Source organism: Barbatula barbatula (genome assembly GCF_947034865.1).
Source record: "Barbatula barbatula genome assembly, chromosome: 8".
Taxonomy (NCBI): domain Eukaryota; kingdom Metazoa; phylum Chordata; class Actinopteri; order Cypriniformes; family Nemacheilidae; genus Barbatula; species Barbatula barbatula.
Window position 1 is genome coordinate 12,127,899 of NC_136771.1, and position 15,371 is coordinate 12,143,269.

At 40.2% G+C, this 15,371-nt stretch overlaps 1 protein-coding gene across 9 annotated transcripts in view; it reads right to left on the bottom strand.

The window, feature by feature from the left end:
• Positions 1–5: 5 nt before the first annotated feature.
• The window catches only part of gab1 (GRB2-associated binding protein 1), a 55,333-nt gene continuing 39,967 nt past the window's right edge, over positions 6–15,371 (bottom strand). For 5 of the 9 annotated variants that reach the window (XM_079462468.1, XM_079462467.1, XM_079462472.1 and 2 more), the window contains 9 exons: positions 12,664–12,889; positions 10,299–10,945; positions 8,535–8,629; positions 8,131–8,428; positions 6,229–6,312; positions 4,191–4,284; positions 3,752–3,878; positions 1,902–2,030; positions 6–1,808 (listed from right to left, as the gene is read on the bottom strand). In XM_079462468.1, the coding sequence (XP_079318594.1) occupies positions 1,650–1,808; positions 1,902–2,030; positions 3,752–3,878; positions 4,191–4,284; positions 6,229–6,312; positions 8,131–8,428; positions 8,535–8,629; positions 10,299–10,945; positions 12,664–12,889 (1,859 nt within the window). In that variant the 3' untranslated portion in view covers positions 6–1,649. Of the gene's footprint in view, positions 1,809–1,901; positions 2,031–2,722; positions 2,799–3,751; positions 3,909–4,186; positions 4,285–6,228; positions 6,313–8,130; positions 8,429–8,534; positions 8,630–10,298; positions 10,946–11,814; positions 11,905–12,663; positions 12,890–15,371 lie in introns of all 9 variants that reach the window. The other 4 variants (XM_079462466.1, XM_079462469.1, XR_013787026.1 and 1 more) reach the window with 3 other exon arrangements.

Here is a 15,371-nt window from a genome sequence, read left to right on the forward strand (position 1 = left end):
AATGTCAGCAGTAATCTCATGAAGTATCATTTTTATTGAGTTCATTTTAAAATGTACATTTCTTTTGGATTCATTAAAAAAAGATAAAAAGCATGAGGGTCTGAGGACTCGGAAACAATATAGGCACAGCTTTGAATCAAAAAAGACATGCTTAAAAGCCTGTATAGATATATACAACTGAAGTCACCAATGGTATTGCAACACATCACCTGTGTCTTCTTGGCTTAAGAACTGTAGTTAGTAGAGCTAATTTGCACGCACACACACACACGCACGCACGCACGCACACACACACACAGTGAAGTTCTATTTGAATGTATTCTGAATAAATGTATTCCGGCATGAGCTAAAAATCACTGAACGGATCATATTTACAACATTCAAAAAAGTTGCAACGGTAAGGCAATTCGTTTCCAAGAGCCGAGGAATTCTGAAATAAATTATCAAAGTGGCGCTAAAATGCATTGATACACCAGTCACAGAATATGCAAAGTCAAATAAAAATTCCTGAAACTACACGACCGGCTTTCCGCTCCTCACGCATTAAGGCATCTTATACAGCACGATAATATCTTGCATTGTTACGAAATACCAAAGGTTTCAATGAGAACATGTGAATTGCAAGATAGCAGAAAATAAAATCTTTGTTAAACTTTTCAGTGAGTACCTAACCTTGGCGCTTCTGTAAATTGATACCTTCCTTAAAGAAAACTAAAATATAAAACAACACATATAAACAGAGTTCTCTGTTAAAAATGATCACAGTTCCTGATTCCACCAAATAACATTTCCAAGTTTCTGATACCACCTCAGACCATGTAGACTTCTATCCTGCAGAATCCACACTTTAGCCTTAACATACCAGATATTACAGACAAATAAAGGACACTTTAATTCATGTACATAACACTTTATACAGTCCGTCTGCTGTCTTGCAAATGTAATTCATCTCTAAAACTGTAGTACATTTGCAGCTCAAGCAGTTCAAAACCTTTTGATTGCACTACAGAATTACAAGTGAGGCCTAAAAAATGAAACTAAGGTAAAAACCTGGATGTCTACAGTTTTCAGATTATCATGGAACTTTATAAAAAGAACGGCTTCTAAAAAGCGGTTTTGAAAACCCACCGTGGCAGTTTTGTAAGCATGTGAAACTTAAAAGAAAAAAACTTCACTTGTTTAAGTTAGTCAAACAGACATATTTTACAGACCTGATGCATCTCAAGACTGTGGAATAGTGTGCTTTAACACCACAAATGGAGGGGAAGATCTCCAAAATCAGAAACGGTGAAGGGTTGGGCAGTGTGTAGTCTGAATAATGCTCCTCTGTTAGCACAATTGTTTATTGGGCTTTCAGCCAGAAAGGCTCAACGTGTCCTTCAGCCCCTATGTGCATATTACAGTCCATCCTACTTAAAGTCTGTCAGCTTATATATGAGGTTCCCTCAGATCAGCTCTCCCCTGCCATGGGTGCTGTCGTATAGCAGGAAGCAGTGTAAACTAGCTGATCTGGAAGCTGTGACCTACACAACTGTATCTAAAAATCAAAGATGGAGGTCGAACAAGAGGAGGCTGGAGGTTGGGACTACGTGAAGCTCTCTGTGCCCAATGCGAGACCGATCAAGCGCAAAGGAGGAAAGAGATGGGTGTCATTTGGCCCCTTTGGTAGGGATGTCTGTTTCCGTCGACTGCCGTCCGTCGCTCCACGCTTCACGCGTACTCTTGAGAGCTTGCGTGCGTTGCTGATCTACCACCACATAGTCGACCCGCTCGTCTGACGCTGAAATACCAGTCCCGTTACTCTTCTTCTAAAAGGTGGAGATGGGGAAGACAGCAGTCAATAAAGGGAAAAACACTTTTTCAGTAATAAAATAGCCAAATCATCTTCTGCCGTGCCTCACCTTTCGAGGAGGAGTTGAATTTCCAGTGTCCAGGTCGAGATCCAGGTACTCCACCTGCTTGTCTCCTTTGGGCTTCACCATGGGACTGCCCCCACCATCAGCATTCATTGGTGCACCTAGCTTCATGTTCTGAGATTGCAAAACATCAACACGAGAAACACTTACAAAACTATACGATCATTTAATGCGGCAGTCAGAATTAGTCACTAAAAGATATATACTACTGATATATGAAACTACTGTATGACGCTGCTGCTAGGTGATGGGAGTAAGCAGACTAAAGGTTTTCTTTAATGAAAACAAATGGTGGTTGACACAACATTAATAAGACTGAATAATTGAGATAAGATTTGAAGAGAGAAATGGGCTCATAGATAAATGAAGATTCCTGCTCATTCTAAAATGATGTACCGTTAGCTCTAAAAGATTGTTAAACACAATGTTTCCTTCGAAAATTCCAATTCAAACTCTAGAATGACTGCCTTGCTTGCATACTTACACGATTATCATTTTTAGATAATCTCCAAAAAAGTATTTGTCATTCTGCATAATAGACTCAATACAAGCAACATTATTATTCGACTGTGAAGAGAAACATCATTGCACTGCTAATAAAAAGCACAAGAAAAAAAATCATAAATCAATACAATCTGATCATTATGCTTTAAATAATTTGGTTTAGCCATTCATCTACGCTCAAAACCGCTGCAAACTTCTACCCATGTTGTAACGAACATGTTTACACCAATACAGTCACATGGATGAAGGAATAATTGATATGCCAACTACGTTGTGTGAAAACACACATCGACCCTGCTCACCTCCTCCAGGTGGTCTAGACCTGACACTTCTCTCTTTATAGGGGTGATGGGAACTGTACAGTAGAAGGACTCCTCTCTACAGAATGGGAAAAAATCATAGAGGAAAAAGGAAACCGATGGCAAAGCAGAGGAAAAAGAAGCTAAGTACAGAGTACAGATGAGAGCAAATAAAAAGCAGCCAGATGAAAGGACACACAGAATGCAGGGACCAACCTGTTAATTTGGTTAAGTATATAAACACTCTTTGAGAGGAAGTTTTTTGACAGACAACTTGTTAGAACACCAAACAATTCATGCATTAAATAAGAAATTAAATAAGAAATGCATTTATAACACGAAACAGAAAAGATAGGAGGCCATTCATCTGTAGGTAAAACCATGAAGCCAAAAATGAATGGGAGGACAGACACAGCTTAAAAATGAAGAAAACCCTGGAGAGAAAGAAAAAATGAAGGAAGGAAAAGGAGCGAGGGGTCCTTCTTTTCAGGCTGGAGGATGCCCACATGATGCTGTTCACCACTTACTGTACATCTAATCCTACAAATCTGCAAAGCTGCCATGTCTTTCTTAGTAAGATACACCACAAATTGGGTAAACTATATAAGGAATTACTTAATATTGCTCTTATTCTGTTAATAGATCAAATTCTGATCCTGGATGCTGATCAATATCTTTATTCACATTCACAATGATATGAATGTGTTGTGCATAACCCATAGCTTCCCACTATTTTTGTTGCAAAACGAAATCATTTCTTGCAATGATATTTCTTAAAATAACAATTTGCGTTTATATGTGGTAATCATTTTATAAAAAGCACTCAAGGATGAGCCATATTGTGAATATAGTCACAGTCGAGGGGTTTCACACACTGACTATATACACAAAATAACACTCGTTCTCGTACATAACATCTCAAAAACCTACACTAACAAAACAAAAACATCTTCCGTTTCCAATCCTGACTGCACGAATTACAGAAGATTATAATTGAAGTGGAACGGTAGCTGTGGTGTTGGTTTTACATACTGGTTCATCTGTAGGCATATTAGCGTGTTGCATGGTTACATAATTCTCTTCACAGTCCTCAGAGTCGGTGCTGGATGCAGTGCTATGCCCCGAGGGTGGTCTGGGAGGCATGGGAAACCTAGAGGGGCTGAGCAGCAGGACAACGTTTACATTGCCGCTCATGCACACACACACACACACACACACAACAGCATGAAAAACTCTCACTATCTTGAACTTGTCAGCTGATCGGGTGCTGACACTTTAAAACTGTTATATAGATAAAGCATTCAAGAATACAATTCAACTTTTTCTCTAATCACTACCATTTCTATATGATGGGATGTAAGGACATGACTACAGAAATGCATGAACGGTTAGTTATTTAGCCTGTGGGGTCTGTTGTGTGGATGCCATGCAGAATCATGCCCAAACAGTGATCCGTTTTAGTGACACTTACTCCCTGGCGAAGGACCTGGTGACAGGTGAACGGACTGGTGCCGTAAGCTCCTCCCACTCAGAGACAGGCTTGATCTCCAAAGGGGCCGGCTTACCTGCAAGAGAGGCAATTCAACGCACAAGGTTCAGAATGTAAATAATACCACCCGAAAGCCCACCCTAATGCCTATACAGCACTCATTGTAAAAAAGATCAAATGTATGTCTTTTAAGAGATAAGCGAATGAAATGAGTTTCAAACATTGATAAAATGACCCTTGAATTTCTATTTCGGGACAGTGTGAATACTGTCAATACTTTTACCAGGACAGATTTTGTTGTAGAGGGATTAAACTAAATCTTATGACTTCGCAGTCACAACGTTAGAAAACAAAGCTTGGAGAATTCCATTTAGTTGAAATAAGTCATTTAGCCAGTAGAGGGCACCATCCGCCACTTCTGCTGCTTGACAGTCAAAGGTTTTTTGAAAAACACTATCAGATGAACTAAAATGACTCTTAAAAGACGACAGAAAAAGCAAGGCCACAAAATACAAAGTGAAGTCTCTCGTATCAACAGCATCTGATTCAGTTCTCGCAGCTGGCCCGAAACTCTGCTGAGCTGAGAAGAGTCCAATCTGCCATGCAAGAGTAGCTGTAACTGGCTGAAACATTCACCAGCTGGTGCCAGTGTGTGAGGGAAGAGAACACAGACAGGCAATGCCTTTCAAAGCCCTAACTGAACTTTTCGGGTACATAAAACAGCCTGAGGAAGTCACAAAAACAAATTCATGGATTGACTCCACAACACGGATGGGCCCAGACAGGCCTTGTCTACCATGTTAAGATCACATGACCAGTTTTGCTGGCTCTGGGTGTATTATTGCACATGAACTCCTGTGTCCAGATGTATTCTCCAGCCTCATCATCCAGTATTATAGAACATTGAGAGCTGCTATGTGTTATGTCACATATTATTTACAAATTAGCTTGTGAATTTTTTTCACAAACCTTCATTACCAATATTAGTGTATAACACTGTTTAAAGACATTTATGAATCAATGGACTATGATAACCAGCTTAACCTTAATTCTTTGCTAAACAGGAACAAATATTATGCATTCACACCAACAGGAGTCAATAACGGTTTAAAAAGACAAATAAGCCCATGTTTAACCCTCTAACCAACACCTCATATCTCAATTTTTCAAGTTTTATATATTCATGAATCATTACTATCGGTCAACCTTCATGTGGGTTTTGCAAATAATTAACCAGTCAAAAGTACTAAAAAGAGCTTGTCTTTTTTCCTTTCTTGTAAAGTGTCAGTTTTGGAGATATGAGCTTACAGCTCATATTCGTTTATGGTTAAGAGGCCTTGTGTGGTCAGTGAGCAGTTTGACAACGTAAAGTGTTTGTGGAGACGATGTTAATCAGTTAGTTACCTATAAACAAGTGTTAGATTCCCTTCACCAGTTAAGCACCACCTTCAAGCCCCTTTCACACTGAGCGTGATGAAGTGATGCAACATATTGTTGATGCTCTTGAATTAAAATTATAGATCGACATAGTGCTATTCACACCAGACGCCATCACCGTGTTGTCTGTTTTCGTGTTGTGTTCTGTGTCACTTTACGTCACGCTCGGTGTGAAAGAGCCTTTACCAATATCAACACTTAAACTCTATATGTATAGTCTCTATAAGTCCCCAACAGCTGACCAACCATTCATGAAACAAGTCCAAGCGTCTTCAGAGGGACGGAAATCTATGCACACAGAGAATACAACACATGGACAACAGAATCAGTGGGCTAACTGTAAAATTGCATCATCATTTGAGTGCATTCTCCTTTAAGTGTTTTGTGCATGTGGATTTGTTTTGTATTAGTCTATGATTCCTCTCAATGTCCTTTTCAGTTTTAGACCATGCAATGGATGCCACATATGTAAGAAATATTCTACTGGATTTGTTCTTTTACACAATGTGTTATTCACAAAAAAGAGCTTGTTGAAGTTAAGGAGTTGTTAACAGTGAGAGTAGCATTCTGTCGAGGTACGTACCCTTACGCCGTCTTGAGAATTCACCTATGGTTTGGGAGTCGGTTCGCTCGAGACCGACTGCTCTGTTTATTTTAGGGCTTTGACCTAAATTGGTGAGAGAAAACTTGTTTGTTACATGGCTTTGGTGCATTTTTTGCTCCTCTAAACCTCACACCCATGCAATGTAGAAAAGTCACAGCCACCTCCATCACTTTCGTCTTTTCGTTCGCTACACAAATATGTGTCGGGCTGCTGCCATGGCAACAACTCTTCATGCATTTACTGTAAGTCATGCGACGACCAAGGTTTCCCTACAAAGACGGACAGGCGAGACATGCACAGGGTTAAACTGACAAGACGTGGGTGAGTTTAGCATTCACACCAACCGACAACACGCCAGCGTGTGGCTCAGCCAGACAACAGTGATCAGTCAGACATATTTGACAAAATACAGATTTTACTGCTGGTTAACCCATGTAGCCACAACAAAAAAGTACCACACATGAACAGCGACGACTGACAACATGAAACAATACAGACCCTATACACAAAGTATTATTCCTAAAGTGTCAAGGACAGTCAGAAAGAGAGAAACCAGAGAACCAACACCAAAATGTGAAAGCTTTAAAAAAAGAAGCCACTAGTAGGACGAGAGAGTACACAAGCACACCAAGACACAAAGTCCCAGACAACTGAAGATAAAACACCACCAAAGCCATTTGAATATCGCTATGTTCAGCAAAAGTCTGTACATACAGCACAAAAAAGTACACAAGCTGCAGTGAAACACAAAACCCGACATTGAAGAGTGATGAGTGAACAGTTAGTATTGTGCTTGGCCCATGGTTAAAAAATTGTGGTGTACTGCATTGGAATTTGAACTAATTTATTTATTCTACTGTGAATACATTACATGGCCACTCATACGAGGACACCTGGAAATCATACAGGTTCATTTCATAACTTTTAATAAGAAGTAGGTTGTTGTTTTGCTGTTTTATCAGCTTCGACGTCTTCTGTAGATGATGGAACGTAGATGAAGGGATGTACTTCAGTCCGTACACATGAGCTTTAGAGAGGTCCGATACGGATGTTGGCCATGTTCCAGTTAACTATAATGGTGTTCATTATAGTAGAAAAAGCGCTTCCAATTATTCTCAAATGTTCATGTAAGGCTGAGTGGTTCATGGCTCGCACTTTTCAGTAACATATATAGCCGAATAAGCCACACTCATTGATTATAAAGGGGCATCTTTCTGTGCACGGACAGCAGTCGGCTCACAAACAGTAACATGTGACTGAAGAAATGGTTTCGGATGAGCGCGGAGTGCCGGTGCCATTTAAGTTTAGTTCAATAACGCCTTCCCAGCTGGCTGCTGATGTTTCTGTCCGCTTGTGGAACTTTGAGCGCGTCCCCTTTTCTCTCGGACCAGATTGAAATTCCCCTCGCAGGTCCGGCCATCAAAGGGGTCTTTCACTAAGGCACAATGGGGACAGAGGTGACCGCTCCAGGCTAACAGCACAGACAGGCTCCCTCATACCCAGGGCTCCGAGCCTGCGAACAATAGCCGCTTTCATTTGTGAGGTCACATGCCAATGATTAAAAAGCAAAGGCCACCGAAACAGTGGTGCAGACTAGGTCGCTAAGCAAGATCTCTACTGCGAGTTACGATCTAATATCTAATGACGGACTTGGCACCTTAAGAACTAAAGAAAGAGTCAGAATAATATTAGTAGATTGTCAGTACATGGCAACATTTCATGCAAAACAGACGTTTCATAAGCATGGGCCAGCACCTGTTAGTGAGAAAGGTTGTAAAGAAAGATGATTTTAAAAGCCCAAAACCCACACAATTTTACAAAGCACATAAACCACACACGCACACATACACCTCTCAAAAATACAGAACCCTCAAAACTCACCTTTACGGTCAGGTTTGAGGTTTCGGTCGACGGGTGGAGGCTGGCATTCGCCTATGTGCATTGGTATGCGTGGCGGGGTCTTGGGGCTGGAACGAAAGCCCATGTGGGCTGGAGGGGGAACTTGCTTGCCGAGAGAGGGGAACTCCACTGAACCGGGTGTCATGGGCACGTAGTTTGGCTCCTGGATGGGTTCGGAAAGGCTGCCCGAGCGGTGATGTGACGAAGGGTGGACACTCATGGGCACGTAGTTCTCATCCATCTCTTCAGTGCTTCCTACAGGCACCATGCCTTTATTCTTCTACAGACATCAGAGAACAGGAGGAAATTATTAGTGGCAAGTTATGGATAGATTTGGTGCTGGACATGTGATGTAGCTACAATATACAACAATAACCAAAACTTACAAAATAGTTATTGAAGCTTTCATTAAAATCGAATGAGCAACTTTTGTCAGAGGAGAAGGGACGGGGTATATCATAGCAGTCTTGAGATCCATAATCTGTAAAATAAATGCATAAAAAGCAAATATTAAATCCAGTAAAATAAATATACTATACTATATGTATCAAAGAGATGTTTGTCAAGAATATATTGACGGAAGCACATTTTTTGTTATTTTAGCTGTGTATGAAAATTTATTCGAGTTACAGTTTTATAATGGATATTGTCTCTCAGCTTTATTTAGAGTGTATTCACATCCAGATTAGCGGAATGGTTTAGGAATTGCCATTCTTTAATATGAAGCTCCTCCCTTTTTCAAGGGACCAAAAGTAATTGGAAAGTTGAATAAAAAGCTATTTTATTCACAGGTATGGACTTTTCCTTAAATAATTTCTTCATATATCAAGCAAGTTAAAAGTCTGGAGTTGATTCTACGTGTGGTGTTTGCATTTGGAAGGTGTTGCTGTGAAGCCGCATCATGGGGTACAGAAGGATCTCTATGCAAGTGAAACAGACCATAGTTAGATTTTAAAAACATAAATCCATCAGAAAGATGCCAGGAACATTAAGAGCTGCCAAATCGACAATTTGATTCATTCGGAGAAAAAAACGACACACCGCTGAGCTCAGCAACAAAATGAGATAAAAGTGGTGGATGATGACATTATCCTCTCCATGATAAAGAAAAACATCTTCACAACGTCCAGGCAAGTGAAGAACACTCTCTAAGAGGTAAATATGTAAATATATGAATAAATCAGCTTGTGATTCAACTGTCCAATTAATTTTGGTCCCTTGAAAAAGGGAGGAGCTTCATATTATAGGGGGCGGTAAATCCTAAAGCCTTCAGCTAATCTGGATGTGAATACACACTAAATAAAGCTGAGAGTGTGCACTTTAAGACAATATCCATTATAAAACTGTAACTCGAATACATCTTTTTTACACAGCTAAAAACAACTAAAAATGTGCTTCTGTCCAAATATTTTAACTATAAACAGTAAATACCACCTCACACAATAAAATTGAACAACACTAGAGGGAGCCACTCATAACAACCTGCCCCGGCTGCAAAAACAACTTTCACTTTCAATGATTCAAACAATAAATGGTGCTAAATACATGAAAGATATTGGCTGCCTCGGAAACATACCGTAGGTCACAATTAAGTGCTTTTTAATGTACATGTGAATCCTTCTGACTTATTGAGATGAAAACAGGATGAAAATGGACAATAACAAAACAGAAACCCTATGAAACTGCACATAGCTATTAATTTACACACGTAATATCTTCACACTATTTTAGCTTTTATCCGAAGCTACCTACATGGCCCTTAACCTATAAATGTATGTCTTACCAATACAATCTAGATGTCTTATCGGTATGTGTGTTACATGTGTGGAAATCAAATCTAAGCCCTTTGCACTGCCAACACAAACATTTTGTTTATACAAATTAAGTAAATTACATATTCGGGATTGAAACTGGGAAATTTCGCAAAAAGTTATGCTGAACCTTATTTTCTTGCGATTTTGCAGGATGCGTACATAAATCGGAATATTTAACTGCAGATCTTCATTTGAGTGATAAAAGAGTCAAATACAGGTCATGAACGACATGCGCATAAATAAGTGATGACATTTTTTTTACTGTGGAGTGAACTATATCATTTAACAATGAAGCTAAAACAGCACAGGTGATCGAGATTCCAAATCAGCCCCTACCCCTACGGAGGCGCGATGAATCCGCTGTACCAATGGTGTTGCTCCTCAGTGCTTTGTTCCCTCCTGAACCAGATGGCACACAGTAATTCCCATCGGTCTCAGACACAGACCGCGGAACCACATACGTGTCCGTGGGCGACCGTTCAGGTGGAATCAGTCCCGCGGTTAGTGAAGGTTTGGGGGGACGAGGAGGTGGCACCACGTCTGTGGCTCCTGAAACGGTCTCCACACCAGCTGTCCGCGGAATCTGGTAGGTGCTGTTGCTTCCGGGTGTGGGTGGAATATCGTAACTGACCGACAATGTCCCAAACTGGGTCTCTATAGAGGGTTTGCGAGCAGGCGTGTTAAACACGTAGAGTTCGCCAAATTCGCCATCGGGAGCAGGTGGGGAGGACGCGGACTTCGGCAGCAGCACAGTGTCCTGAGAGTAACTTCGGGGCAGGTGGTAAAGGCCCTGCGAATCGGCCGACAAAGACTGCCCGCGCGAAGGAGGGGAGTCATAGAGCACAGAGGCATGATGGGAAGGAAAGAAGCCGTTTACAGAGGCGTGCTTGGAGGAGGAAGCGGAGGTGGGCGTGCAGTGGGAAGGGAGGTTGTCGTTACAGTCGGGTTCGGAGGAGGTAGACTTGGAGCAGTCGCCATGAGCCCTGCGGAGATATCCATGCACATAAAGACTATTAGATGAATAATACACACAAAAGAAATGACAACTGTATTGCTGTACGTGTACAAAAAAGCACAACATCATCATCATATCAATGCTGCTTGCAAGTAACTTTGGACGATACGAAATCTCTATACAAATTAGTCTTAAAGGTCCAATGTGCAATTCTTTGCAGGATCTATTGACAGAAATGCAATATAATATACAGTACTATGTCTTCAGAGGTGTATAAAGACATTACATAATAAAGCGTTATGTTTTTATTACCTCTATTAACTACTTCTATCTACATACAACGTGTGTCCCTAAACGGACAAACTGCTCACAGAGCGCATTTCATAAATCTGTTATCTCCTTCGACAAAAAAAATGACGACATCTTAGTTCAGTGTCGGCCACATTAGTGCTTCGAGCTGGAGTGAGCAGTTGGTTTCAATGTGCAACCTCACCATTAGATGCCGCTAAATTTCATACACACTGGACCTTTAAACACAAAATGCAATTCTGTCACGATTAACATGCCACTTGAATTATTACCAGTGAAATTGGTGGAAAACTTACTCTAAAACACAATCATGCACACTTATTAAATCCTTGTTAGTTCATACAATATTAATAACAAATAAATAGAAAAAATCTGTCAGCGGCAATCCGTAACCTTTGTTGCAATTTCTGTTTGAAACGTTAAACTGCAGGTTCATAAACATATTTAGAAGAAAAAAGTTAAGGATCGCATCTTTACTGTAGTCATCGTGCAAACAGATTTCCAAACAAAAACAACACCAGTGTTTGCCTGTGGGCACAAAAGCGTGTGTAGTTTAGTATTGTGTTCACACGGGTTCCTTCCACTCACTGACTGTCAGAAGGAACGCTCCGGGTCTCACACTCCTCCAAGAGCAGGTATTCCTGCTCCTCCTCTCCTACAGCAAGAGGAGCTACTGGACTACACCAGACATAAATAAACAAACAATAAGACCCTCATCTAGGTATCACCAAGGTTTCCGAGACTGCTGTAAACTCCTAGTTTTTTTAGCAGAGGTGGATTTTTCATAAAAATCTAGCATTTTTTTGCTGGGAATTTAAGGGATGTCATCAGTCATCACTTTAAACCTGTATGACTTAATTTCTTTCGCAGAACACAAAAGAAGATATTTCGAAGAAAGTTGGTAACTGAACAGTGCCGGAACCCATTAACTTCTATTGTGTGGACACAAAACCAATGCAAGTGAATGGGGCCAGTTAACAACATTTTTATTCAAAATATGTTCGTTTGTGTTTTGCGGAAGTATACAGGTTTGGAATGACAAGAGGGTGATTAAATAAATGATGAGAAATTTCATTTTTGGGTGAACTATTACTTTAATCCCAAAATGTTTTACGTATTACATGAATTAATGCAAATATTTTATTTCATTTGCAAAACAAATATATGAAAACCAAAAGGTGAAATGATTCATAACAAATGAAAATTCAAGTGAAAAAAGCTTCTTGACATTACAAAGCCACCAGAGCTAAAAACAGTACAACTGTGAATGTTTGGAATATAATTTAACAGTCAAAGCTGTTAACCTATATAATCACACCTGTGATGGTATATTTCTACTGTCACCAAAAAAGCCCACCCTAACTTCTCAGTTTACCAACTTCATAAACTACTTACTCGTATTAACCAATAATAGTATCCCCTTACTCGGCGTCTTACCTGTTCAGCTCGGGTTTCTTGGTCTCACAGTTGACCAGCAACAGGTAGTCCGGAGGGGCATCCTGACTGGAGGAGGACTCCAGGTGTCTGACGTTGACGGGCTGGTAGGGAGGGGGCATGTTAGCCAGTGCAGAAGCCCCCACAACTCCCCCCAGGCCTGCATTAGGGGCCACGTCCACCACCAGACCTCCTGCCACACCTGCTTGGTGAGACACCTTTGTCGGGTCTGGAAAAAAATATGGAGGCGTGAGAGAGGAGAGCATAATGCCACACTTTGAGATACACTACAGATCATATGTGTCCCCCTTCTTAAATCATACATGTACGAACCAATTACGATTGTCTTGAAAACTGCATTTGTATACAGCATAAAAAGCAGAATCAACATTTTTGGAAATTGAATTATAATGCTGTGAAGTTATGCAGTTCAAACATACAGGTAACATTCTAAAATCTGACATTCATATATTGATTATACATATTAACAACTGAATCATTGCATTCATTGTGTGCTTTAAACGTGTTCTTTTTCAGAGTTTGTAGATGACACTTTTTCACACTTTGTATTCTTGTGTTGATCATTATGACACCAGTAATAGAAACATATGAATGAGACGCCTTTCATATCATGGACATATCATGTATTCATTTATGAGCTTTTGAAGAATAGTGTTCTCAAGCGGGGCGGAGCCAGACGTTCTAGAAAGTGGGGCCTCAGCCCAAATGAATGAGAATGGTCCCCCCAAGAAGGATATTTTGTCCCCATTTATGGCAGCTATATAACAATTTTGTATGTTATTGTTCTTTGTATTATCATTTTGAAACTATAACAAAATAAATGTTTACAATGACATTTTCTCTGCTCTTAACAGGCAGAACATTTCTTATGAAGTTACATAAGAATTTAAGTAGTTTTCATCTTTGAATCTTACTATTTACCATTTTTATTGTAAAAAGTTGGCTTTGTTGTGTCTGCCTTCTTACGTCTCACTACAGTCATCTCTGTGCTGGAATTCATGCGTGGTTTCTGTTACGCGCCCGCCTGCTCATTGGCTGAAGTTCGGTATTCTTCAGTCTGATTGGCTGACATTCTGCTTGGCCTCTGTAATTTGATTGGCTGGAGTTGTGTAAACTCTTGTCTTTCTCATTCGATTGGTCAACTTTTTGACATTGACGAGCACTAGCCGCTGGTACCGCTGCTGCAGGTGCACAAAGTTACTAATATAGGAATATACTATTCGCCTAGTGTTAACATTAGCCGTTAACCAGTAATCTCTGTATCAGAATAACGATGCCACTGTAATATGACAGATTCAGCATTTTATTATGCACACATGTAATTTACCTTTGCTTTAATCTGAACGTCTTCTTCTGTAACATTTACTGGAGTGGAGGGCCAAGTTTAAAGCTGAATGCTGCCACCCAGCGTACTGAATGAATTCATTTTAGACACCTGAGATAGATTCGGGACTTTTGAAAAAACATTTGTGGCTTGAGGCCCAAAAAGCTCTATAGAACGTAATACTATGGTGTGCCAATACGATTTGTAGTCATTGAAATTCTTGGAATAGCCAGACTCAAATATTACAAGGTTTTGCCCACATTAGTTTGGCCACAGAGGACTTCAAAAGCCAAAAGAGATGGACCAAAAGACAATAAACACTCAATTTGATTCAAAAAGGTTAATAAACTGTCTTAAACACTTTTAGCTAAAGAACCTTGAAAATGTTTTGTTCTTTTGCCAAAGCTTCTGGGGGCCTTTTACAAAACCGATCCCTCAATTGTTTGGGATTGTGTTTGGATAAAACATGTAGAGCAAAGATGTTCACGTTTTTGAGCTTGAAATCATTTGTTTTTAAAGGAACAAACCAGGTTAAGGATAGCCACCTACACAGGCCATGTGAATGTACCGAAGTGCATAAAGAGGAACCCTGAACACAAGATGCTAATGAAAGCGCCACTAATCCAGTCTCAGTTGTGTTTTTTGTCCACAGTCTTTTAAAAGAGCTTTTGTTCATCTTTGACTTTATTCTTATTTCTGTTTCTCTTTGAACAGCCTCCTCTCAAGGTCACAGAAGTGCGGTTATCGGGATGGTTGTACCAGTTTTTGTGCAAATCTCTGCTTTTAGTTATCCGCTGAAACTCACTCAAACACATCGCTTGTGGCCACATTGACCCCCCCACACACACACCCACTCACTCACTAGGTGCATTTGACTCTCTTACTGCAGGCGGATCAAGGCTGTCAGGGCCAGTTTGTCTCTTTCGGGCTCTTCACTATTTTAATATTTTCCTCCTTTCCACATTCTCTCTCCCCATCCCTCATTGGTGTTTGTCAAGACATGCTGCTGATTCATCCAAGCCCTGGAAAATCCCCCCTGCACATTTGTATTGTCAGTTAATAGTGGTTGCTAAAAATGGCAGGCCGGTATGTGTGTCACAAAAGACAAAATTAACAGTTGGATACTGCCTGGTACGCTGTTGATATGGTAAAAAAACAAGGTCTTGGGAATACATTTCACATTACAGTTTTAACATTCCTTTCATTTCAAGCAATGTCTGCACATTTAATATTCACTCATTATGTTTGTCAGTTACTTGTGAACACTTTTTCTCTTCCAGAAGTCATAAAATAGTGCAAATTAGACTTACATTTTAGTACACATTTCAGGTGTACTATCCAACATTGTCAAATTCACATACACCAA